This window comes from Ranitomeya variabilis, chromosome 4, assembly GCF_051348905.1.
Source record: "Ranitomeya variabilis isolate aRanVar5 chromosome 4, aRanVar5.hap1, whole genome shotgun sequence".
Taxonomy (NCBI): Eukaryota; Metazoa; Chordata; class Amphibia; order Anura; family Dendrobatidae; genus Ranitomeya; species Ranitomeya variabilis.
In genome coordinates, this window is record NC_135235.1 from 658,205,059 (window position 1) to 658,232,142 (window position 27,084).

Here is a 27,084-nt window from a genome sequence, read left to right on the forward strand (position 1 = left end):
GAGCGGCAGTTCTGTGGGCGGAAATGCCTTGTTGATGCCAGAGGTCAGAGGAGAATGGGCAGACTGGTTCGAGCTGATAGAAAGGCAACAGTGACTCAAATCGCCACCCGTTACAACCAAGGTAGGCCTAAGAGCATCTCTGAACGCACAGTGCGTCGAACTTTGAGGCAGATGGGCTACAGCAGCAGAAGACCACACCGGGTACCACTCCTTTCAGCTAAGAACAGGAAACTGAGGCTACAATTTGTACAAGCTCATCGAAATTGGACAGTAGAAGATTGGAAAAACGTTGCTTGGTCTGATGAGTCTCGATTTCTGCTGCGACATTCGGATGGTAGGGTCAGAATTTGGTGTAAACAACATGAAAGCATGGATCCATCCTGCCTTGTATGGAGCATCTTTGGGATGTGCAGCCGACAAATCTGCGGCAACTGTGTGATGCCATCATGGCAATATGGACCAAAATCTCTGAGGAATGCTTCCAGCACCTTGTTGAATCTATGCCACGAAGAATTGAGGCAGTTCTGAAGGCAAAAGGGGGTCCAACCCGTTACTAGCATGGTGTACCTAATAAAGTGGCCGGTGAGTGTATGTGTTAATCCTCCTTATTTTTTATATATTGCTGTATTACTTGACAAAATGTATAATTTGTGGAGTAAGGTTGAACTTGATGGAACTAGGTCTTTTTTCTACATATATAACTATGGTTTTTTTCAAATAAGCATTCCTGTTTTAACACTATTGGTGGATTATGGTTACTCCACTTTTTCCTCTCTTATATGCATGCCTTTTGGAGTACTCCATTGCCTGATGTCATGGTATATTAACGCTATGGGGGAGACACTAAACTTTAGTCCCTTACCCTTTAATGAGTATGTGCTTTTGGAATACCCCTTTATTCCTCAAGTACTATGGGTATGAAAAGGACGACATACTGTTCCAACAGGACAACAACACGAAGCATACATTGAGCTTTGGTGCAGAAATTGTTCAATGATAATGAAATAGAGGTGCTGGATTGGCCACTACAGTCCGCAGACCTCAATCCAATAAAACACTGATGGGTAGAATTGAAGAAAAAACTGTATACCCACCCAAGTGAGTCGACCAGTATGCACCAACTTTGGAAATGTGTAGATGAGACCTGAGATCAAATTTTGGTCAACACCCGTTTTAATGTTATTGAGAGCATGCCCAGGAGGATTCAGGTAGTGTTGAAAACCAAAGGTGGATTTATAAAATACTAACAAAATTATACAAATTAAAATTTAGATCTTTAGGAGCAAAATAGTAACAATGCATTGACATGACAAGAATCTGCATAACTAATCATATGCTAAATAGTTGCAAGTCAAATTTAAGTATGAGATATCTAAGATGATTGTCTATAAAATGATGGCAGTCTCAAGTTCAAAGCAGAAGTGGATAATGAGATATGAAGCCTGAATATCAAAAGTTCAAAACATTGCTATCCTTTTTGCTCTTCGCGTTGCATAATATTTCTACCCTGGGTGAGTTTTCTGATGTGTAACAAGATTTGATTTCTGGCTAAAACATTTTCCACATTTCGAACATAAGTATGGCTTCTCTCCAGTGTGACTTCTCTGATGTATAACAAGAATTGATTTCCGGTTAAAACATTTTCCACATTCTGGACATGAAAATGGCTTTTCTCCTGTGTGAGTTCTCACGTGATCAAGAAGATAGGATTTGTGCCTAAAATATTTCCCACACTCTGGACATAAAAATGGCTTCTCCCCTGTGTGAATTCTCTGATGTCTGACAAGACTTGATTTCCGGTTAAAACAATTTCCACAATCTAAACATAAAAATGGTTTCTTCCTTATGTGAACTCTCTCATGTCTAAGAAGAAATGATTTTCTGTTGAAACTTTTCTCACACTCTGAACATGAAAATGGCTTTTCCCCTCTGTGAATTTTTTTATGTGTAACAAAATATGTTTGGTGGGAAAAACTTCTGTCCAATTCTGAACTTGAAGATGGCCTCTTTACTTCCACGGTACTTTGATTTTTACGGCCCCTTTTGTGTCTTTTATTTTTCTTAATAGTCTGTAATGAATTAGAAGATTGGAACTTTTTAAAAGGATCAGATGATAGATCTTTGCTGTGAAGGGTTGTTGGTACAGCTGGGATAATGACATGCTCATCAAACTTGATATTAAGGTCATCTGATTTAAAAATTGAAGCTGTCAGGTGTCCCTCTGTTCTCCTGCTACAGTCATCTGCCAAGGATAAAAACAATTATTTTTTAATAAAATAACCTTAACATTTTTATTTTTATAACATTTCTATATCAAATGTCCATAGAAAATACAAAAACAGATCACAATTCTACAGTAGACCTCTGTGCACGAACACAGAACCATAACATTAGGCTACCATAGCTCAGCTACGTTGATGGCTAACTCTGCCATGCTGTTATTTTTCATACTGTGATGGGTAACTGTTATATTGTATTGTAACCCATCTCTGCTTCATCAGTTTTTCAACACTGAGTTAATTCTTTTATGTCACCATACCAGCTAAGTTCTGCATCATCGGTTCCTCATTACTAGAGATGAGCGAACGTGTTCAGAAAAGGTTTGCCAATCTGAAATTCGGCACGAATGTAGCACATTCGGATTTGTTTTCGCTTTCACAAGCATTTTTGGTAAAAGTCAGTCACAGTTCGGTAAATCATCACGTTTCCACTAATACTTTTGTATTACTTTGGCTACGATAGTGGTGCTGTATGATAAGCCAGGGGGATGGAGGGATGTGTTTGATGATGCGAGGGGGTATGGAGAGGTTAAAAGGAGCTTCTGAAAAGATTACAGGAGCGGCGCGCTTTTTTTCCCCCTTAACTTTATGTATGTTGATTCTGGCAATCAGGGCACAGAAACCATCCACAATGTCATGACACAAAGTCTTCTGTGATTGGTTGCCGAAGTCACATCTCCCTGGCCATATAAAAAGTGGACATCTTGTTTTGCTGGCGCCATTTGCTCAGTGTCACAGTGCAATGAGGTCGCTCCTGCCTTAGTGTTGATGCTGAAAGTGAACTTGTCAGTGAAATAGATAGGATCCTGTCCTGTGTGAAATCGATCTTCCAGCATCGAAGTAGATAACTATTCCAAATTGTTTGTGCTAAAACTGTGTTTCAGTGGCAAATCAGAAGTCCAGATTTCCACTTGAAAATCATTAGGCCTAATATAGTGGTGCAGCCACGAGGCCCAATTAGCTGCTCCAAATCATTTGTGCTAAATCTGTGTTTCGGTGGCAAATCAGGCTAGATTCCCACTTAAAAATTGATAGGCCTAATATAGTGGTACAGCCACGAGGCCCAATTAGCTACTCCAAATCGTTTGTGCTAAATTTGTTTCAGTGGCAAATCAGAAGGATTGATGTCCACTTAAAAATTGTTAGGCATAACAGTGTTGCTCAGCCTCACTATATAAGAAAATAAATAGTGATTGTTCATTTAGTGACAGGTGACTGACAGCTGTGGGCTAAAGGTACCTTCACACTGAACAACTTAACAACGATAACGATAGCGATCCGTGACGTTGCAGCTTCCTGGATAGCGATATCGTTGTGTTTGACACGCAGCAGCGATCAGGATCCTGCTGTGACATCGTTGGTCGGAGCTAGAAGGCCAGCACCTTATTTCATTGCTCGCTCACCCGCTGACATCGCGAGTTGGCGTGTGTGACGCTGATTCAGCGATGTCTTCACTGGTAACCAGGGTAAACATCGGGTTACTAAGCGCAGGGCCGCGCTTAGTAACCTGATGTTTACCCTGGTTACCATTGTAAATGTAAAAAAAACCAAACACTACATACTTACATTCTGGTGTCTGTCGCGTCCCCCGGCGTCCGCTTCCCTGCACTGTGTCAGCGCCGGCCGGCCGTAAAGCAGAGCACAGCGGTGACGTCACTGCTCTGCTTTACGGCCGGCGCTTACACAGTGCAGGGAAGCGGACGCCGGGGGACGCGACAGACACCGGAATGTAAGTATGTAGTGTTTGTGTTTTTTTACATTTACACTGGTAACCAGGGTAAACATCGGGTTACTAAGCGCGGCCCTGCGCTTAGTAACCCGATGTTTACCCTGGTTACCCGGGGACTTCGGCATCGTTGGTCGCTGGAGAGCTGTCTGTGTGACAGCTCTCCAGTGACCACACATCGACGAAACAGCGACGCTGCAGCGATCGGCATCGTTGTCTATATCGCTGCAGCGTCGCTTAATGTGACGGTACCTTTAAGGTTGTGAAACAGCAGGGTACAAGAGGGGAAGGCTACTTACAACATGAGTGGGAAAAAGAGAGCTCATGGTGGAAGGGGGAACAGGATTGGTGTTCAACGTGTACGCAGGTTAGGTGTTAATGTGAATGAAAGCTCAACTGAACAAACACCATCTCGTCCTATCCAAAGACCATTGATAACATCTTTTACTGGCCAACCTACTCAACTCCCTTTCTTTGGCAGATGCACAGCGGTACGTCTAGTAGATGAGGATCAGAAAAGGCATGTGCTTCAGTGGATGGCAAGCGCTGCATCAAGTGGCCTTTCCTCCTCTTCCTCCACCTTAACATCACACACAGTACAATCCTCAGAGATGGCACCCCAATCACCCTTGTTTCCCCCACGTAAAAAATTTCCAAATGCCCAGTTGACTGTGGGGAACCTCATAATTACCCTCTGCTCTCTATTGGATAATATTTTTCTTCAAATATTTTTTAAAGTTGTCTGGTGTCCTTTGGTACGCAGTTCAGAAATCTGGGGAAATAAGGGTCAGCATCTTCTAAGTCCAAGTGTGTTGGGAATATCATTTAAGGTTTCATCTCGAACCAGAGCAGACCTCATTGCAACAGATGGTGTTTTGATCCAAAAGTAAAGAGGACAGTTTTTGGTGAAGAAGCATACAGTGGCCTAACGACAGAATTGTGTCCACTTGTTTGTGAAATGGAAGGACTACACCGTAAATCAAGCAGACACAGTAAAGTAGGATGGGATAATCTAAGACCTCAATCCCTGGACAAAAACAAGGAATTCAGCTAAAGATTGGGCATTGCTCCAGTGGAAAGATAGCCCCAGGAAAACCCACATCAGCAAAAGATCCTCCTGGCTTCAACATGTATCAATAATACTAATCAATTAAATTCCCAGTTTATGGAGAGAGCCTTACAAGAGTTTTTGTCCTCCAATGATACCCCAGATGTGCGGGATGATACCCTTTGGTTTGCTCACAAGGCGGTTGCTAGAGGTTGCTTTATTAAAATGGCTGCAACAGCTAAGAGGAAATATAATTCGACCCTTCAGTCGTCTTGAGTCTGCACATAAGATGTCCCCTAACCCGGCGCTTTTTTCTGACCTTTCTAAAACTCGCATGAAGGTCCGCCAATTACTTCTACATAGAGCTGAGAATGCCATGAGGAAAACCAAGGCCAGATTCTATGCAATGGGGGATCGGGCGGGTGCTGTTCTTGCTAGGCGGGTCAGGAGGAGAGAGGCTCAATCCAAGATTCCATTCCTGCTCGGATCTGACGGTTCCCGTGTTTACAATCCCATTCATATTGCTGAGGAGTTTGCTTCGTATTACTCCTCTCTCTATGATCTTAGTTCTGACCCAGGAGTCCCTCAGCCCTCGCCGGAGCTAATTATGGCGTTCTTGGAGAGAGCTAATCTTCCCTCGGTCAGTGCGGAACAGCTATCCTTTCTGAATTCTCCTATTGTTGAATCTGAGCTTTCCCAAATTGTCAGGGATTCTAATAAATGTTCCTCTCCAGGCCCGGACGGTTTTCCTTCTCTTTACTATGCACAATTCCTCTCTGTCCTCTCCCCTTTTCTCCTTCGCTTATTTAACAACTGGGCGTTTGTTGGTAGCATCAGGGCGGAGGGGTTGGAGGCCTCCATCGCGACCCTCCCTAAACCGGGGAAGGCCACAACGTCTCCGGGAAATTTTCGCCCCATAGCCCTCCTGAATTGCGACGTTAAAATCTATGCTAAAATTTGGGCCAACAGATTGATAGCAGTGCTCCCCAGCCTTATTCACCCCGACCAAGTTGGGTTTGTCCCTGGTAGACAGACCAGAGATGGCATAAGACGACTGATTGATCTCTTGGATGTGGTGGAGAGGGAGGGTCTCCCCAGTGTATTCCTGTCTCTTGATGCCGAAAAGGCGTTTGACAGGGTACACTGGGGATACATTGAGCTCACGCTCGGGAAATTTGGGCTCACAGGACTGATTTCTAAGGCCATTATGGCTTTATACTCTAATCCCTGCGCGTCGGTTTGCTCAGGCGGCTTTAAATCTTGGACATTCCCGATTCTGAACGGGACCCGTCAAGGTTGTCCCCTCTCCCCCCTCATTTTTGCTCTGATCATGGAGCCTATGGCTGCCTTAATTAGACAGTGCCCTGATATTAAGGGGGTGCGGGTTGGAGAGAATGAACACAAAATTGGACTTTACGCTGACGACGTAGTGTTGACTTGTACCTCGGCCTTAACTTCACTGAACGCGATCACCTCAATTTTATCCCAATTTTCGGCGGTATCATATTACAAACTTAATTTGACTAAATCCATTATTTTCCCCCTTTTCCTTCCGACTGATCTCCAAATTCAAATTCAATCTAAATTTGCGTTTATTTGGGCCCCTATGGGGTTTTCATACCTGGGCGTCCGGATAACTAGGTTGGATAGCATCGTTCGTACTAATTGCGAAGAAACTATCACCGAAATTAGGAGGGCCATCGATCAATTTTCGAGCTCATCACTTTGGTGGATGGCCCGTATACAATCCGATAAAATGATATTTCTCCCAAAAATTATCTATTTATTTAGGTGCCTTCCCCTCTTCATACCTTCCAAATTTATCTCGGCTTTCCAGTCGATCATAGATCGGTTTATTTGGAATAACAAGCCACACAGGATTAAACGCCAAATAATGTCCCTTCCGTACTCTATGGGTGGTTTGGGTGTTCCCTCGATCCAGTTTTATTATAGGGCGGCGATCTTGGAGCCTCTTAAGCTTTGGTGGGAGGGGAGCTCGCGGTTACCCTGGGTGCTCATTGAATCTCATTTCGCCCCCAGAAACTCTCTCCAATTACTTTTGGAGCTTTGGTTGCTCCAGGTCTTTCCTCGTGGCCCTACTCTCCGCTCTATCAAGACTGCCTCTAAAATGTGGACATTAGTTTGCCCTTCCCAATTCTTATTTATGTATCACTATGTTTCCCTCCGGGCCCTGGAATGTGCTATTGGGCACACCTCTTTCTCCTCCTGGGGGACGCGGGGGGTGCACCGGGTGGCTGACCTATTTGGCTCGGATGGCTTAATGTCGTTTGAGGTCCTTGCAAGTAGATTTTCTCTCTCTGGTAGAGATTTTTTTCAGTATCTACAATTCCGCAGTTTTCTCAGGTCACGTCGGCTATTCGATGCCCCCCCGCCTCTCTCGGAGGACTCAGCACACCGGTTCTTTAGACCGGCCACTTTAGTACCCCATGGCATCTCTATTATCTATAAGGCCCTCTTATCCTATGATATTGCTGCTAAGCTTCCTTTTATGATTTCTTGGGAATCCTCTCTTGGTTTTGATGCATCTCTAGAGGACTGGCACTTTGCGATGGTGCACCCCTCTAAATATTCCTCGTGCATAGGCCACTTGGAGCAATCAAAAAAGATCCAGCTACATTGGTATCTAACCCCTGCTCGCTTAGCTAAGTTTGGTCCCTCTTTTTCCCCTCTCTGCTGGAGGGGTTGCGGGGCTATTGGTTCCGGATCTCATATCTGGTGCTCCTGCACGCGGATTCAGGTTTTCTGGCGTCAAGTTGAAACTCTGATTGCGGAGGTTATTCAGGTTCCTTTTGTTTTAACCGGGTGTCTGGCTGTTTTGGGTGTCTCCCTTGCGGGATTCCCCTCCCCTCTCCGTCCAATAATCTCTAATATTCTGATTGCTGCTAGACAATGTATAGCGGGTCATTGGAAATCCTCAGATATTCCATCTATAGCTATTTTGACTTCCAAGATCAACCTTCATTTTACCTATGAAGCAATTATGGCACAGAGCCTCTCCAAGAAAAATAAAGTGCTCTCCTGTTGGGATCCTTGGATTTCATCAGTCCACATACCTCCGTCCACTCTTGCTCTCATTTAGTAACTTTTGTAAGCTGCATTTTGTGCTATGGTTAATTCTGTATTTCTATGTTGGAATTGCTGTGATTCTGAACATTGTGTATTCTTCCCCTTCCCCTTGTACCTTTTTCCTCTTTGTTTCTCCTGCGGGGGATGTTATATGTACTTATTTCTTTATTGCTAATAAAAAGTTAATTGGTTAAAAAAAAAAAAAAGATGGTCTTAACCAAAGTGAAATCATACTGAAAATAAGTTGAAAATTTCCTTTAGATTATATCCAACGTAACCAAAGTCTCATAGACTGCACCACCAGAACAATGTCCATGGCTGTTGAATGTCCACCTAAGTTGAGTAATATTTTATGTCTACTGTATTTCTGAAGATTGAACTAAAGAAAGGAAATATTCAACCAAAGAGATCATTTTGTACATCAAAACTCCTTTGGTTCAATCTTATCAGTAAATCAGATTTTTTTTTCTTTAAGTTTAAATATATTATGTAGTAGAAGAAAATGTAATTTATGTTATTCAACATCCTTTAGTTCGATATCGACCATGGCGACTTGATGGATAAATGCTCTGTAGGAAGAATGATTTTGGGCAAGCATAGATAGGTTCACGAGGGTCTTCTCCGCTATTATATTGGTTGTATCAAGCCATCAGGCTGCTGGTCTTCCTCTTCGCTTTGTTCCCTCTATTCTTCCGACCATGATGTCCTTTTCCAGTGATTGCTCTCTTTATATGATGTGTCCAAAGTAGTCAAAAAGTAAAAGAAAATACTTTAGCTTCATTCCGGTTTATATCCTGTACATCTGTAGTTGAAATAGCTCTAGCAAAGTATATCCTTCTCATTTTCAGCCCGTGATATTAATGAGCAGATATGGGATGAAGTAGGACAGTCTGTTCAGAGCATGTTGGTATCTTCATCAAATAAGCCACTCCAAATTGTCGGATTTCCCTACACAAGGATTTCCACATCTACTGAAACGTGAGCCATAATGCATTCATGAAATTCTAAGACCAAAGAAGGTCCCATGTGATATTAGGAGGCAACAGTGTGTAAAATATCAGTACAAAATTATTGCAGCCGGTGACTGAAAAGAATCTGTGCCTTCTCTACATTTAGTGGTTACTACTCACCTGGTTGGTTATCTGTAGGAATCTCCACTTTACACTCCTCATCACCCCTCACATATGTCTCTGTAGTATTAATATGGGTCAGATCTTCACTCTGAAACAAATATTATAAAAGTCACTGACAGATGGAGAAGTCACATCTATGATCAGCTCTAATCCTGCCATCTCCACCGTTCTCATTACAAAAGTATAAAACGTATAAAACTGGTGGATAAAACAAGACTGAGCACAAGACCTTCACAGCCGTCTACAGATCATAGGGGAGATCTCATGACACCTTCTCTCCATCTACCTGATGATCATGAGGAACATTGGGATCTTCTTGTTTACAATCCTGTGATGGAAGAAGAGGATGAGGACATCTTTCTGGTGTTGTCCTCTTACTGGATAGAACTGGAGGAAACACATACAGGGACTGAATCCATTTTTTACATACAGATATTATTAGCTGTGTGTATTTAGTCCTGTCTATTACCTGGTGATGTGAGGGGCTGGGGAACCTCCATCACGATGTCCTTGTACAGATCTTTGTGTCCTTCTAAATACTCCCACTCCTCCATGGAGAAATATATGGTGACATCCTGACACCTTATAGGCACCTGACACATACAATGATACCGTCATCACCCCGATCCCTTCATAGTGTTACTGTATAGCACAGTGCAACAGTGTCACCTCTCCAGTCAGCAGCTCAATCATCTTGTGCGTGAGTTCTAGGATCTGCTGGTCATTGATGTCCTTATATATCAGGGGGTGAGGTAGAGGCACCGTGATTGGGCTTTGGGGTCTTCTACGAGATGCAGGGGACTGACAGCACTCACTAGAGGTCTTCTTCACCACTGTGTAATCCTGGTTATGGAGAGACACATTAATAAATCTCACTACAGACATTTCCAGAGTCCTCACCTCTCCAGTTCTGTCCAACTGTTATTCCCATAGATAAGAATGATGTAATGTGACGTCATCAGAATCTCTTACCTCTCCAGTAAGCCAGAAGAGGATCTCTAGGGTGAGGTGTAATACCCTCTCCGCCATCTTGTCCCTGTCTCTATCCATCCTTGATCGGTCAATGAGGAAAATTCTCTTATGTAGAATGTCTCTACTAAGATAATACGATATTGTAGGGGCCTGAAAGAGCGGAATATAAGGCAGGTATAACATCATAAAGAATTCTAAGTAATAATACAATTACTGGAAATAATAAGGGGAACATATAATAATATGAATATAAAGAAATGTAACATGTAGATGTTGTATTCTCGCTTTGTACAGACTGTTCGCTCGAGTCTGGGAAACAGATCCAGTTATCATTTTTCAGCTACCGAAAGGATGGAAAATCTCTCTGTGAACTTTGCCATGTGGAGGCAGTTTCCACATCACCAGTATCATGATCTGTTCCAGGGTTTAATCCTGTCTGCCCTATTTCCCGGCGGATCATGTCAAGGGTTAACTTTGCTCTGCCTCATTCTGGGTTCAGGTGTGCTATTTAGCTCCGATGCATCCTGCTGGTGGTATCAGATATAGTTCTGCCTCCGGCGTGTGTACCTCACTCTGGTAGTTCTTGATCTGTCCTCCTGTGATCCTTGACTTGCCCCGTGTCGGTTGACTCCCTCTGTCTGCCCTTTTCCAAGTGTTTCCCTGTTTGTTGGCTTGATTCTCTGGTTTTTGACTTGGCTCGAATTTGAACTCGCTTCTACCTTCTGTCTTTGTCTTATCCGCTTCTGAACGTTGCTGAACCCCCTGGCTTGTTCCTGACCACGTGTACTGCTTATTCCTTTTCTTACTTCTGCCTCTGACCGTTTTTTGACTCGGCTTGTCTGACCACTCTATCACCACTTGGTGGCGCCTGTGCTGCTGCTCTGCGTATGCAGTCTCACTTCCCTCTTAAGCTCCCTCTGGTGGAGGTTGCGCTACACTGCACTGCAGCAGCATGATATTCAGGTTCAATCACACTGATTGCATATGGATCCTTAACTCCTTAGATGCTGTGGCCAATAGTGACTGACTAATCTACGTAGTTAAATAGCTCATCAGCATGTTACATGAAGGCACTACTGCAAGAAAAAATAATAACATTTATATGAAAAAGGATACATAAAGGCTATATGCTTTTCCAAGAAAAATTTTCTTGTGTTATGGCTTTTCTTTTATTTTGGAAAAATCATAACAAATAGTGATAAGTGAGTGTGCTCACACTGCTTGATACTCAATCGAGCCATGCTCAAGTCCCTGCCTTGCATGTTTGGCGCCTGTTAGACAGCCAATGCAGGGATTGCCCGCCATACATAATGATGCCATAGCCATGTTAGATACTGTCATTACTTTGATTGTCCGGATGCTTAGTGTCATGTGGTCTTATTTAAGACCCAGTGACACGAAGCTTGCACACCGTGTTCAAGAAGCAGTTCATGGACAGTTGTTGTAGGAAGTAGAGCATAGTTTAGAGCAGGGATATAGTCAGAGTTTAATAATAATGCTATTGTAGTACTTGTATTCTGTTCCTGCAGCATTAAGACAGCAGTCCTTGTCAGGGCTACATATTCTCCTATCCCACTCCAACTTGAAGAAGCTCATCAGCGAAACGGCGCTCGTCGGGTGCAGGGCTGGTCACAGTATTCCTCTGTCTTGCCGCATACCACCGCAATCTACAAACAACCATACCAGGTAAAAAAACTTTTCCAACATCATCTATACACAATGAATTTTTCTTTCGTGATTCTTTTTGATTGTGTTGCGGTATACTTATGTGTTTTTTGACAGAAGCTGTAGCAAGGGTGGTCCTTTGACATTTCAGTCACTTTTACTTCATTTTGTATTGCATAGCACTTTGCTAGCACCTAATAGTGATTTTTTCAAGTATTTATTCAGTGCCCCTTTAGTAAAATCACAAAACACTTTAGGTTGGTTTGCAGGCGCAATTTTTCTTTACAAATTACTGTGCCCTTCTTTGATTATTTTGAGGTTTTCTTTTCATCTTTTCCATGTCTTTTTAACTTCATGTTTTAACATTTTTGTGTATTTATTAAAGTATACTTTAATTCACCTCCCTCTTCTTCCAGTCACTTTGTGCTGCCAAGGCATATTATGTGTTTATCAATTGAAGTGCAATTAGCCAATCTAAAATAGGACTATGGGTTTAATATTCTCCTATCTGCAGGAAAACCATTGTTACCTGCATTCGGTGGACAGAAAGTTTAGGATTAGAGGTATCTAGGCAAGGTTTAATATCGCTATTGCAGTACTTAGCTACTGCTGCTACTGCACCGTTAAAATAACAGCCCTTGTCAGGGCTAAATACCGTATATATTTTTTCTCTAGTAATACTGGAAAGTTTGCAGGGATATACACCTAATTTAAAAAGCGAAAGGCATGCAAAAGTGGACAGGGAAGTGGTGCAAACTGCTGATGGTGCATGTAGAGGCCGTTACTGTGGGTCAGGTGAAACTGTGCCGGCTGCGGGAGCACAATATATCATCCACAAGATCTAGCTTCCTATCCCAATTTGTAGGAGGGTGTAGGACACCACAGGTGGTCGGTTGGATAGCAAATAATGATTCCGGTATGTTTCCTAACACCGCCCTGTCCCAGGGGTCAAGTGATTCCACACTCGGACACTGCGAGGAGCTCTTTACATTTCCAATTATTGATTCTGGCCTCTTGTCCTGCACGTTTTAAAGAGGGACATGAGAAGTTCGTGGGTAGCGATGCCCAAATATTTGAGCAACCATGGTCAAAAGAAGACTGTGGGGAATGGCATTACCGTAAGTGTCTCAAAAGCTAGAGGATGAGACACAGTTGCCAACAAGTAATCTTGTGTTAAGTCAACAAGTCAGGAGGAAGATGACGATGAAGTCACTGACACAACCTGGGAACGTGCCATGCAGAGACCAGCGCGCAGAGGGGTAGGGATCTGTGACACTGCAACAGGCAGGAAAAGGCAGTAGGATGGCCAGAGGGAGAATGCGGGCAAATGTTCCCCAGAGCACCCACACTGGGCAAATTCATAGGCCAAGGGTTAGGTGTTCCCCAATTTGGCGCTTTTTTAAAGAAAGTGCAGATGATAAATGAATGGTCCTTTGTGACCTCCCGGCCTGCACCTGTCCTTGCATATTCGCAAGCACCATCAGCATATATGTCCAATTCCTTGTCTCAGTGCAGCGTTCAGCTGTCCCTACCCCAGGCCTTGGAACGCAAGCGTAAATACCCAGACACCCAAACACTAAATGGTCTCATTTCCAGACTGCTTGCCCTGGAAATGTTGCCAATACGGCTTGTGGACAGTGAAGCCTTCCACAATTTCATGGATGCAGCCATTTTTTGGTACTTTGATCCAGCCCCAACTATTTTTTTACCAGTGTGCCATCATCAGCATGTGTCCCATAACATCACCCATGCCCTGACCAATGCAGTTCCTGGGAAGGTCCACTTAATGACTGACGCGTGCTTGTGGCCAGGGATGCTGCATATCCTTAATGGCACACTGGGTGAACCTATGAATCTAGTGGAGGCCGGGACTGAGTTGCACCCTGGGACCGCACACATGCTACTGACACCGAAGAGTGCAGGCGCTATTTACTCCAGTTCCTGCACTACCTCCTTATCCATCGCCGAATTGACATCCATATCAGTAACAAAATGGAACCACAGCAGCACTGCCTTGGTGAAGCTGCAACAGGCTCAGCTGAAACTAATGTGTTTAGGTGTCAAACAGCATGCTTGTTGAAAGGTATAACAGACCAGACAGATTTGTGGCTCTCGCCGCTGAATCTACAACCAGGAATGGTTGTGTGAGATAATGGCCGTAAATTTGTGCAGGATCTGAAGCTTGGCAAGCTCGCACACAAACCATGCCTGGCCCACATGCTCAACTTAGTGCTTCAGCAGTTTCTAAAAACCTACCCAGATTTGCCTGAGCTACTTGTAAAGGTACGCCGCACTTGCACCCAATTTCTGAAAGTCAGCTACAGCTGCCACTGACCTGGAAGCCTTGCCTGTCGGGAGTCTGGAACACATGGCTTACTTTATGTCCCGCTGCCTTTCCTGTGACCCATGCGTTATACTAATTTTTGCCAAAACTGATTACTGGTCGTTCACCCTTCATGACCCACACTGCAAGGAGAACTTTCTATCACTCCTTCCTGCAGCAGAGGGAGATAATAAAATGGTGCAGTACCTGAAGGCCACAGTTGAACAATTAGTACAAAAATTCCCATCTGACAACTCCTGCAGCAGAGGTTATAGATCGTTAGGCAGGCAAGGAGGAGAAAGGAGGGAGACACACCGGGTCTAAAAGAGGCAGGGAACACTATCAAAGGTCTGGGACAGTTTCATTAGACTCTCCCAGCACCCAGGCCTGACGTGGGGTAGTCTGACAAGGAGGGTAAAGGTTTTGAAGATGGTGAAGGAGTACCTAGCCAACCATACCAGCGTCCTCCGCGATTCCTCTGTCTCATACAACTATTGGGTATCCAAGCTGGACACGTGGCATGAACTGTCCCTCTATGTCTTGGTGGTGCTGGCCTTCCCTGCTGCTAGCGTTTTGTCAGATCAGGTTTTTAGTGCCACCAGGAGCATAATTACGGATAGGTGCATTAGCCCAGACTTCTCAACCCCACCGGATGACAGCAGAAGAAAATGAAGTCTATTCAAATGTTCCTTTTATTCTGATGTATTCCCATCCACCTCTTTCCACCCCCCAAAAAGGGTATAATGTTCATAATTTCTTCTTTTTCTTGCCCTCCACCATATTAACAGGGTCATCACGCAGCCCTCACTCAAAATCTTTTTAGGGTCAACACTAGGACCTCACTCAAAATTTTTTGCTTACAGGGCCATTATGCGTCACTCTCTCTAAATTTTTAGAGGTCTGTTATGCATCACTTGAGAATAATACACGTGAGCACTACTCCAAGGGTGCACAGGTAGGTTCCCACACCATGTGTAATAGATACAAAGAACCGGGCACTCAACTTAAGTGTAAAGCAACTCCGTATATTTATTGTACCAAAACGTTTCGGTCTGAGAGACCTTCCTCAGTTGGGTACTTCAGTTTATAAAAGCAGCATGTGTCGCCGCTTTGTACAGAGTCTAGCAAAGACCACCTCCTCTGTGGTGGTTATAGGTAGAATGTGACTGTCCGGTCCTAAAGGGGAATACACAGTGTCTCACGATGCTTAAGTGCCATGTTGCTCCGGCATGACGCGGTGTCCACCGCTAGTCCTGGGAAGGAGGCATGTGCTCGTTGTCATGGTGCTGGAGGAGCAGTTGTGTATTTGTAATAGGACTGTATCCAGGCCGGGTGTACTTACACATCTACAATCCACAACACTGATGTACATGCCTCCCTCCCAGGACTAGCGGTGGACACCGCGTCATGCCGGAACAACACGGCACTTAAGCATCGTGAGACACTGTGTATTCCCCTTTAGGACCGGACGGTCACATTCTACCTATAACCACCACAGAGGAGGTGGTCTTTAATAGACTCTGTACCAAGCGGCGACACATGCTGCTTTTATAAACTGAAGTACGCAACTGAGGTAGGTCTCTCAGACCGAAACGTTTTGGTACTACAATAAATATACGGAGTTGCTTTACACTTAAGTTGAGTGCCAGGTTCTTTATATCTGTTATGCATCACTGTCTGTATATTTTTAGAGGGCATCACTACCTCCAAATTTTTAGAGGATCATCATGTGGCACTTTTTCAAAATTTTTGTCTTCCAGGGGGTATTGCAGTCCCTCCTAATTTTTGGACACCCTTGCACAGGCTTTATGAGTCCAGGCGTCCTACTATCTAACAATTTTAACAGAATGTGTATGAGGTCTCCTTCAAGTCTAATACAGGGTGTATCCAAGTCCTGCTTCCTTCTAACTTTTGGCAGTTCTTTCACTGTCCTCATACACCTTGTGAGTTCCAAAGTCCCTTCTTCATAAGTTACATTTACTGGTGACTACCGGTAGTTTTATTCTCCCTCTACTATGTCATGTACTGTAGTCATAGGGGACAGGGTAATATGGTGAGAAATGATCCGACTATCAAGGGTGTGGAGGAGGTGGGTTTTTGCTTTTTAATTTTGCCATGTATACAAGTCATTATACACGGAAGGACGTTTCCTAACATTCTTCTCTGTAAAATTCACTTAATCTTCAGTTTTGGATGTTTTATTGCGTCGGTCTATAAAAGTGGCGTAATACTCTGACAACATTATTCCCAGCAGCGACCTGGAAGTCAGAGATGCATCCACGGGTCTTCTCTACGCTGTTCCCATTCCATTTGAGCACTGTTTCCCAACCCATTTCAGCAATTTCCTGCCCCCCAGCCCTCTTATTAGGGTCTTCCAGAAAAATGCTTGAGTTTCCCATTGCCTTCCATTATATTCGGTACCCCAATCGAGTCTGTCCGAGCGTCAACCCTGCTGGATTCGACTACTGAGCATTTTAGTGCTCAATCATCACTAATAACTAATATTCCCCAGAGTATCACAGTCATTGTACATGAAAAATGCCAAAATAATAGCGTAATCGTCGGCATTTTTCCATTCCCCCAAAATATTCGAATAGAAGCCGATCAGTTACATTATATGGAGCCGAAAATGGAGACAAAATACAGAAATGGGAGAAAGGTCCCAGCACTAGAGATAAGGGAGGCAGAGGGCACAGTAATGTCAGCACTGAAGGGGTTACTGCCCCCGCCCAGTAATGGGGAATCTCCAGCACCTACCTCCACCTGCAGAGCCGCACACCACATATATGGCTGTTCTGTGCGCACAGGACCTGTGATGAGGTCACAGGAGGGGAGGAGTCAGGAGTCACATGATCAGGGGCCTCAGTGTATGCAGGACTCTGCTGTGCTGGTTGTCATGGTGCTGGAGGAGCAGTTGTGTATTTGTAATGTGACTGTATCCAGGTCGGGTGTACTTACACATCTACAATCCACAACATTGAAATTGCAACACCAAGAAAGAAAAGTTGTGGAAATCCCACAACAACAATGAAGTGACATAACAAGAATCTTCATAACTAATCATATGCTAAATAGTTGCAAGTCAAATTTATGTATGAGATAGCCAAGATGATTGTCTAGAAAGTGAATGTAGCCTCAAGTTCAAAGCAGCAGTGGATGTTGAGATATGGAGCCTGAAAGTCAAAAGTTCAAAACATTGTTACACTTACGCTAGCCAGTGTGCAAATGATGAAACCAAAGGCAAATCTAGGTTCTCTTGCACCTGCATGCGACCTCTCATATGCGATATGCATACTTACAGTCACATGCAAACAAGCAGGGTCAGACTGGCCCACCGGGATACCGCTGAAATGCCTGGTGGGCTCGGACCCAGAGAGGAGGAGAAGGAGGAGGAGGAAGAAAAAAAAAAAAAGACGCGGGCAGCGCCAACCGCCGCTACGACCAGGGCCCCCCAGTGCCAGCGCTGGCATCGGGCCCCCGTTCTAATACTCACCTCTCCTGGTTCCTGTGGCAGCTGCAGCGTCTTCAGCGCCCTCTGACTCTGCGACGTCTCAGGGCAGAGGGTGCGATGAAATCATCACTGTGCGCTCAGCCTCTCAGTCCTGAGCGTTGGAGAGACGCTGAGTGCACCGGACCAGCGCTGGGAACGGGTGAGGTGAGGATTTTTTTTTTCCTTTATGTCTGACCGGGGCGGGGGCCCATAATAATTTATGGAGGAGCAAGGAAGGGGGGGCATGATACTGTGCAGGGGGAGGGGGGCAAAATACTGCGTGGAGGAGCTGGGGGAAAAATACTATGCGGGGCCCGGGGCATAATACTGTGTGGAGGAGCTGGGGGGGGGAATACTGTGCGGGGCCCGGCCCCGGGGCATAATACTGTGTGGAGGAGCTGGGGGGGGGCGAAATACTGTGCGGGGCCCGGGGCATAATACTGTGTGGAGGAGCTGAGGGGGGGGGGAATACCGTGCGGGGGCATAATACTGTGTGAAGCAACTGGGGGGAATACTGTGCGGGGCATAATACTGTGTGGAGGAGCTGGGGGGGAAATACTGTGCGGGGGGAAATACTGAATACTGTGCGGGGGCATAATACTGTGTGGAGGAGCTGGGGGGAATACTGTGCGGGCGCATAATACTGTGTGGAGGAGCTGGGGGGGGGGAAATACTGTGCGTGGCCCGGGGCATAATACTGTGTGGAGGAGCTGGGGGGGGGGGAAATACTGTGCGGGGGCATAATACTGTGTGGAGGAGCTGGGGGGGGGAAATACTGTGCGGGGGCATAATACTGTGTGAAGGAGCTGGGGGGAATACTGTGCGGGGCATAATACTGTGTGGAGGAGCTGGGGGGGAAATACTGTGCGGGGGAAATACTGAATACTGTGCGGGGGCATAATACTGTGCGGAGGAGCTGGGGGGAATACTGTGCGGGCGCATAATACTGTGTGGAGGAGCTGGGGGGGGGGAAATACTGTGTGGGGCCCGGGGCATAATACTGTGTGGAGGAGCTGGGGGGGGGGGAAATACTGTGCAGGGGCATAATACTGTGTGCAGAAGCTGGGGGGGAATACTGTATGGAGGCATAATACTGTGTGGAGGAGCTGGGGGGGGGAAATACTGTGCGGGGGGAAATACTGAATACTGTGCGGGGTTATAATACTGTGTGGAGGAGCTGGGGGAATACTGTGCGGGGGCATAATACTGTGTGGAGGAGCTGGGGGGAAATACTGTGCGGGACATAATACTGTACGGGGGCAATAATACTGTGCAGGGGGCAATAATACTGTGCGGGGGGCATAATACTGTGCGGGGGGGCATAATACTATGTGGAGGAGCTGGGGGGAAATACTGTGCGGGGGGACATAATACTGTGTGGAGGAGCTGGGGGGGAAATACTGTGCGGGACATAATACTGTATGGGGGCAATAATACTGTGCAGGGGGCAATAATACTGTGCGGGGGGGCATAATACTGTGCGGGGGGCATAATACTGTGTGGAGGAGCTGGGGAAATACTGTGCGGTGGGACATAATACTGTGTGGAGGAGCGGGGAGCCTATAATACTGTATGGAGGAGCTGGGGCACAATACTGTGTGGAGGAGCTGGGGGGCGTAATACTGTGTGGAGGAGCAGGGGTCCCATAATACTGTGTGGAGGAGCTGGGGGGCATAATACTGTGTGGAGAAGCACGGGGCCCACAATACTGTATGTAGGAGCAGGGGGCCCATGATGTGCTGTATGGAGGAGCATTACATGGGGCCCATAATACTATATGGAGGACTATGAGGTGCCCATAATACTGTATGTAGGAACATTACACTATGTTCCAAATTATTATGCAAATTACATTTTTATCAGATTTTCCTAAATGGTCGGTGCAAATGACAGTCAGTCTAATAAAAGTCATCACCCGTTAGATTATACATTGAATTTTATTGAAGAAACCTCCCAATGATAACAGTATAATCTCCAAAATGAATAAAAACTCAAAATGCACTGTTCCAAATTATTAGGCACAGTAGAATTTCTAAATATTTGATATGTTTTAAAGAACTGAAAATGCTCATTTGTGGAATTTGCAGCATTAGGAGGTCACATTCACTGAACAAAAAAGCTATTTAGCGCCAAAACATCCCAACAGGCCAAGTTACATGTTAACATAGGAACCCTTCTTTGATATTACCTTCACAATTCTTGCATCCATTGAACTTGTGAGTTTTTGGAGCGTTTCTGCTTGTATTTCTTTGCATGAAGTCAGAATAGCCTCCCAGAGCTGCTGTTTGGATGTGAACTGCCTCCCACCCTCATAGATCTTTTGCTTTATGATACTCTAAAGGTTCTCTATAGGGTTGAGGTCAGGGGAAGATGGTGGCCACATCTCCTTTTATGCCCATAGCAGCCAATGATTCAGAGGTATTCTTTGTAGTCAATTTGCTGATCCAAAATCAGTATGTGCTGACCATATTATATAAACCAATCAGTGTCATCAAAAAGCTACAAACAGCAATGAGACTGACAAAGCACAACATGCTCATGATATAAAAATAATTATTTTATTTATCCCACATATACAAACATATACAAAATAACAAACAAACCAAAATATCTCAGATTGTGAGGGACTCACAAGGTTACTATTCACTCACAGCCAATAATGCAGGCATTGTGCACATATTATATAGCTGGACTCATATAGATCCAATATCAAACCTCTCAGTATCAACCGCTAAAAAGCCTAGTGAGGGTAGTGGATCCAATGACTAGCATTATTCCAGACAAGGAAGTACAGCAACAAATGTAACGCCTTCCTAACTGTCTCTAAATAGATAAATATGAAGGCTTGCTATCTGTCCTCATACAAATAGAATCATGCAAACTATATGCTGAGAATAAAAAACGATGCCATGCTTACATTGCTAGGTGAAGAGTCCCGGTCCCTCCAACCCCGACGCGCGTTTCGTGAACACTTCTTCAGGGGGCGTGCCGGGGTAGAGGGAAGTCCGGTCTCTTATACTGCCCTCAGACCAATCAACAAGCCGCCTGCGATCTTGCAGAGCTCACTGATCGTCATAGTAACTCGGCGCGCCGGCCCGTTCCCCAGCCACATCGAAATGACTCATCGTCCTCGGTCAAAAGCGCTGAAGATACACGTAGCAGCAATAGCTGCCCACGTGTCAACAGCTGACTCAAAAGACCGAAGATTTCCGAGTCTGCGGCCGGAAAGAACCGAAACAGCGCGCACAACCAAGACTTCAGTGAGCGCTGCAAGATGACCGCATTTACAAAGCACACCTACAGATTTGAATTCAGCCATCAGAAACAATATCAACATACTCCAATAATCATTATAAAAAAGTGATTATAAAAAAGTGTATATTTTTGTGAAACAAATATTATTTTTTATAAAATTAGACCAATACAAAATAAATATGCTCGCATGAGTATTCCTTTGAGGAACAAGCTAAAGCCCTAAGGGTAAGATTCAGGGAAAGGGGTTACAGTAGAAAGATAATAAGAGATGGCTATCATCGGGCCAAACATACCCCAAGAAATGATTTACTCTATAAAAATAAAAAAATCAGGAGTAAAGATGAGGGACAGGTCAGGCTTATTACAACGTACAATAGCCAATGGATAAACTTTAGAGAAATTATCAAGAAGCATTGGCCTATTGTATTGTCTGATGCCATTCTCAGGAAGTGTCTTCCATCAACCCCGCTAATTACAGCCCGTAGATCTAAGAATCTAAAAGATCTGTTGGTGCGTAGCCACTATGAACCCCCTAAACAGAAGAGTAAAACGTGGCTGGAAATGAATGGCTGTTTTCCCTGTGGACACTGTAAAGGGTGCGCTAATATTGTGAAAAGTAAGGAATTCCTTGACTCAGGTGGTAAGCGCACTTATGAGATACGACATTTCATTACGTGTTCGACCAAAGGTGTGGTATATAGTGCTCAATGCCCATGCGGAAAACTATATGTTGGGCTTACGACTCAGGAATTACGCATACGTGTAAGGGAACACGTGAGAGACATCGATAATGCAAAGGAATGTGAAGATCCGTCCCAGCTTAAAACCATACCACAACATTTCTTTCAATGTCATAAAAGCGATTCCAGCCTTTTAAAAGTGAAGTGCATTGATTTAGTACAAATGGGTCAGAGAGGGGGAGATTGGTCTAAAACCTTAGCCAAATTAGAATGTAAATGGATTTACAGGCTGGGCACGATAGCCCCAGCAGGATTAAATGAAAGTTTTGGCTTTAGTGCGTTTCTCTATACCACCACTTTATATTGTCTTATCTCTTGTTGTTATTTTTAAAATTTTTAGGGGTTAGAGGGTTTGTTTTTATATTTGATTGTTAGTTTATGTGCTAATTTGTTGTTTGTTTAGTCTCTTTAAGAACTATTTTGTGACTGCTCCGAAATGAAGGCTGCCGATCTCAAGCTACCAGCAACAGAATATTTCTTAGAAATATATAATCTGGGGTCTATTTTCAGCCATTAAAACATACACATCATGGGTGGGGTATTATTAAGGTATAATATGTATAGAGTTTTAATTATATTTATGCTCATTATATGGAAACATGTAATTTTTAGGATTTCTCTTATTGCTATTTATGATTCATTATGAGTAACACATATATGCTTTAAGGGCATAATTATATAGGCATTGTTTATATACTAATTTTATAATGATTACAATTGGTAGAATATTTGTAGATATTATCACTGTTATTTTGTATTGGTCTAATTTTATTAAAAAAAAGTGTATTGTCCTTGGAATTCCCCACCTACTGTGATGGCAGAAGCCAATGGTGCAGGTGACACAGGTTTTTTTTGCCCATTTCTATATGTCACAGGCTTTGGCACTACTACTGGAAGCCAGGTCACTTACAGCCCAGGCACCATGGAATCAGGCTCCAGGAAAAAGAGAAGAAGAAGCGGACACCTAAAGAAGATTACTGTAGTACCCTCCTTTAATTTTTATTATTATTATTATTATTATTAATTTATATAGCACCATTGATTCCATGGTGCTGTACATGAGAAGGGGTTACATACAGGTTACAGATATCACTTACAGTAGACAAACTTACAATGACAGACTAATACAGAGGGGTGAGGACCCTGCCCTTGCAGGCTTACATTCTACAGGATTATGGGGAAGGAGACAGTAGGTTGGGGGTTGCGGGAGCTCTGGTGTTGGTGAGGCGGTAGCTTCGGTAGTGATGAGGAGGGAGCGAGGTCAGTGCAGGCTGTAGGCTTTCCTGAAGAGATGAGTTTTCAGGTTCCATCTGAAGGATCCGACTGTGGTTGATAGTTGGACGTGTTGGGGCAGAGAGTTCCAGAGGATGGGGGATATCCGGGAGAAGTCTTGGAGGCGATTGGATGAGGAGCGAATAAGTGTGGAGGAGAGAAGGAGGTCTTGGGAGGACCGGAGATTACATGAGGGAAGATATCGGGAGATTAGTTCAGAGATATATGGAGGAGACAGGTTATGGATGGCTTTGTAGGTCAGTATTAGTAATTTGAACTGGATACGCTGAGGGAATGGGAGCCAGTGAAGAGATTTGCAGAGAGAGTTAAACATTTGCATTTTTAACTGTCTTTCCACTTTGTGCAAAGCCTATATGAGTGTAGGAATGCAGTAAATACACTTTTAAAATATATGAATGAGTCCTGCCAGTTGTTGCCTTTTAGAGGTCTATGGATAACTGTCCTTATTATTTTTTCCTGGCTTTGCACTTTAAGAAAAGCCTTTATGAGGGTAGAAGTACATAAACTACACTTTCAAAATAGAGTTTGTCTTTCTACATCAACCAAGTAATCTGCACCTCAGACCTTGTGGGGGCATCACAACACAGTGCCAGAACCCAATCAGAGGAAAATAACATTTTCAAACTTCTTATCTACGAACTGTTCCAATATTTACGGCCACAACTGTTTATCCCTCTCCCATAATGATAGTTCTACTTCACATCACTTGTCTTATCTATTGCATTATTTATGTGCCCTGTTGTGTATAAATATGTGATTCTTCAGATTTTGTATTATTCTATGCCTGATGAAGAGACCTGAGTAGTCTCGAAAGCTTGCAATTTGTTACCATCTTTTCAATTAGCCATTAAAAGGTATCAACTACTGAGGACTCTCAAATCTAAATATTTTTCTATCTACTGGCTAATACGGTAAAAATATATATAGCTTTCCTTGATTCAATTGGTCATCCATACAGTTTAATGTGGTTATTGGTACATTACTTTGGATGTAAAACTCAAAAAAACGTTTAAAACTTTGGCTGTGTTAAATTTCTCACCCATACACTATTCTATTGTCTGAGGTAAATTTCTGTGATATCTAACCCTCCAAAAAAAGTTCAAAAATGTATCTGGATTCAATTACTCATCCACAGAGTATCACGTGTTCTGGGATATATTTTTTTGGTATATAACCCTCCAAAAAATGGATCAAAAATTTATCAGTTTTATATTGATCATTCATAGAGTATTATGTGTTTTTAGGTATATTTCGTTGGTATATAACACTCCAGAAACTTGTTGAAAAATTAATTGGTATTATATTGCTCATCCATACAGTATAGCATATTATTGAGTACATTTTGTTGCTATATAACCCTCAAAAAACTTGCTAAAATTTTTTATCAATGTTATATTTCTCATCCATAGAGTTTTTCATATTCTTTGGTAGATTTCGGTGGTATGTAAGCCTAAAAAACTGGTTCATAAACACTCCAAAGAAACATTTTTTCCTGGTTCAATTCTTTACCCATACAGTTTAACGTGCTGTGTGTAAAATTATAGTGGGTTACATTTTTTTTACAAACCGCTTAACCTGGTACAGTTACAGTATTTTTGTTCCAAAATTGACTATTGTCACAAATACTCTACAACTTGGTTTGTGTGGATTTTCTTTGGTATGAAATAAAATCCCACATTGGCCTAGTACAGATGTAGAAATGTGATTGTTCAAAAATTGTCACATATACTGTAGAAGTTGGTGTGTGGGAAATGTCATCTCTCAAATAAAAATAAAATTTACCTAGTACAAGTATAGAAATTTGTTTCCTCGGTACTCTGTCTCTAGCCACCACTATTTCTCTTGTTATGCTATCCCCGCCTTGTACCAGCATGTTTCCAGGAACATCACCCATGCCCTTACCTATGCATTTACTGGCATCATCTACTTATTGAAAGACATGTGGACAAGCGCTTGTGGCCAGGGATGCTACAATACAATGACGGCACACTAGGTACACATTGTGGAGGCCAAGGCTGAGGCCCACCCTGGCACGTCACGTGTTAATAATGCTGAGGATTGCTGGCCCTACTTCTATCACGATTTCCTCCCACACTAGTTCTTACACCCCCCTCCTGCTCCTATTCATCCTCCATCTCCAATGTGCTATCTCACAACTAGTGTTGAGCGATACCGTCCGATACTTGAAAGTATCGGTATCGGAAAGTATCGGCCGATACCGGCAAAGTATCGGATCTAATCCAATACCGATACCCGATACCAATACAAGTCAATGGGACTCAAGTATCGGACGGTATCCCTGATGGTTCCCAGGGTCTGAAGGAGAGGAAACTCTCCTTCAGGCCCTGGGATCCATATTAATGTGTAAAATAAAGAATTAAAATAAAAAATATTGATATACTCACCTGTCCGACGCAGCCTGGACCTTACCGCTGGTAACCGGCAGCCTTCTTTGCTTAAAATGAGCGCGTTCAGGGCCTTCCATGACGTGACGGCTTCTGATTGGGCGCGGCCACCCATGTGACCACTACGCGACCAATCACAAGCCGTGACGTAATTCTCAGGTCCTAAATTCCTAATTCTAGGAATTTAGGACCTGAGAATTACGTCACGGCTTGTGATTGGTCGCGTGGCGGTCACATGGGCGGCCGCGACCAATCACAAGCCGTGACGTCATCTAAGGCCCTGAACGCGCTCATTCTTCGGAAGGAAGGCTGCCGGAAAGAAGCCGAGGGTGAGTATATTCCTATTAGGTATATACTCACCCTCGGATGCGCCCTGCTTCTTTCCGGCAGCCTTCCTTCTTAAGAATGAGCGCGTTCAGGGCCTTAGATGACGTCACGGCTTGTGATTGGTCACGGCCGCCCATGTGACCGCTCACGCGACCAATCACAAGCCGTGACGTCATCCCTCAGGTCCTAAATTCCTAGAAGGGAATTTAGGACCTGAGGGATGACGTCGCGGCTTGTGATTGGTCGCGTGGCGGTCACATGAGCGGCACGCGACCAATCAGAAGCCGTGACGTCATGGAAGGTGCTGAACGCGCTCATTTTAAACAAAGAAGGCTGCCGGTTACCAGCGGTGATGTCCAGGGGCCTCCGGACAGGTGAGTATATCAATATTTTTTATTTTAATTCTTTATTTTACACATTCATATGGATCCCAGGGCCTGAAGGAGAGTTTCCTCTCCTTCAGACCCTGGGAACCATACACTGGAAACTTCCGATTCCGATTCCCGATACCACAAAAGTATCGGATCTCTGTATCGGAATTCCGATACCGCAAGTATCGTCCGATACCCGATACTTGCGGTATCAGAATGCTCAACACTACTCACAAAACATTGTCCACATCAGTTGGAAGCTAGAAGTCAGTTGGTCTAGTAGACAATACACACACCGTGGCAGAGTTATTGAAAGGAACAATAGACCACACAAATCTGTGACTCTTGCCACTGAACCTCCAACCAGGCATGGTCATGTGTGATAATGGGCATGGGCGGATATTCCGCCGGTTCAACAGGTGTGGCTGCATCGGGGCCTGGAGGCTCCAGGGGGCCCCTGCAGGGCAGCTAATAATGAGGGTAATCTGGCCAGTTTATGTGGCCCCAAGGCTGCGTGGGGCCCCTGGCCAGATTGCCCTCATATGTGGCGGGCAGGGAGCAATCCCTGCAGCTCTACTGCCTGCAAGAGAAAATGACAATGGAGTGGAGCTGCAGGGAATGGATCCATCCTGCTTCCTGCCTGCGCTGCCTGCGTGAGACAGGAAGCTGCCGGTGATGGTGCGGCTTCAGGATACTGTGCGCAGAGGTGAGGTGTGTGTGTTTGTATGCCGAGAGGTGAATGATGCTGTAAGTCTCTCTGTGTGTGTGTAGGTGGAGGAGAGGGCAATGATGCGGGTGATGGGGCAGAAGGCAATGATTGGGTTGACGGAGAGTGCAATGATGGGGTGATGGGGCAGAAGGCAATGATTGGGTTGACAGAGAGGGCAATGATGGGGGTGATGGGGCAGAAGGCAATGATTGGGTTGACAGAGAGGGCAATGATGGGGGTGATGGGGCAGAAGGCAATGAT

At 44.2% G+C, this 27,084-nt stretch overlaps 2 protein-coding genes across 2 annotated transcripts in view; both read right to left on the minus strand.

The window, feature by feature from the left end:
• The window catches only part of LOC143766206 (uncharacterized), a 113,301-nt gene extending 96,274 nt beyond the window's left edge, over positions 1 to 17,027 (minus strand). The window contains exons 1-3 of the mRNA XM_077253694.1: positions 16,991 to 17,027; positions 10,246 to 10,395; positions 9,943 to 10,116 (exon numbers count right to left, since the gene is read on the minus strand). Of these exons, the coding sequence (XP_077109809.1) occupies positions 9,943 to 10,116; positions 10,246 to 10,395; positions 16,991 to 17,017 (351 nt within the window). The 5' untranslated portion in view covers positions 17,018 to 17,027. The remainder of the gene's footprint in view (positions 1 to 9,942; positions 10,117 to 10,245; positions 10,396 to 16,990) is intronic.
• LOC143766208 (uncharacterized) lies at positions 1,152 to 9,997 on the minus strand. Its single transcript, XM_077253698.1, has 4 exons — positions 9,743 to 9,997; positions 9,560 to 9,660; positions 9,271 to 9,361; positions 1,152 to 2,242 (listed from the first exon to the last, which is right to left on the minus strand). The coding sequence occupies exons 1-4, from the start codon at positions 9,873 to 9,875 to the stop codon at positions 1,503 to 1,505; spliced, it is 1,065 nt and encodes a 354-aa protein (XP_077109813.1). The 5' UTR covers positions 9,876 to 9,997; the 3' UTR covers positions 1,152 to 1,502.
• Positions 17,028 to 27,084: the final 10,057 nt, after the last annotated feature.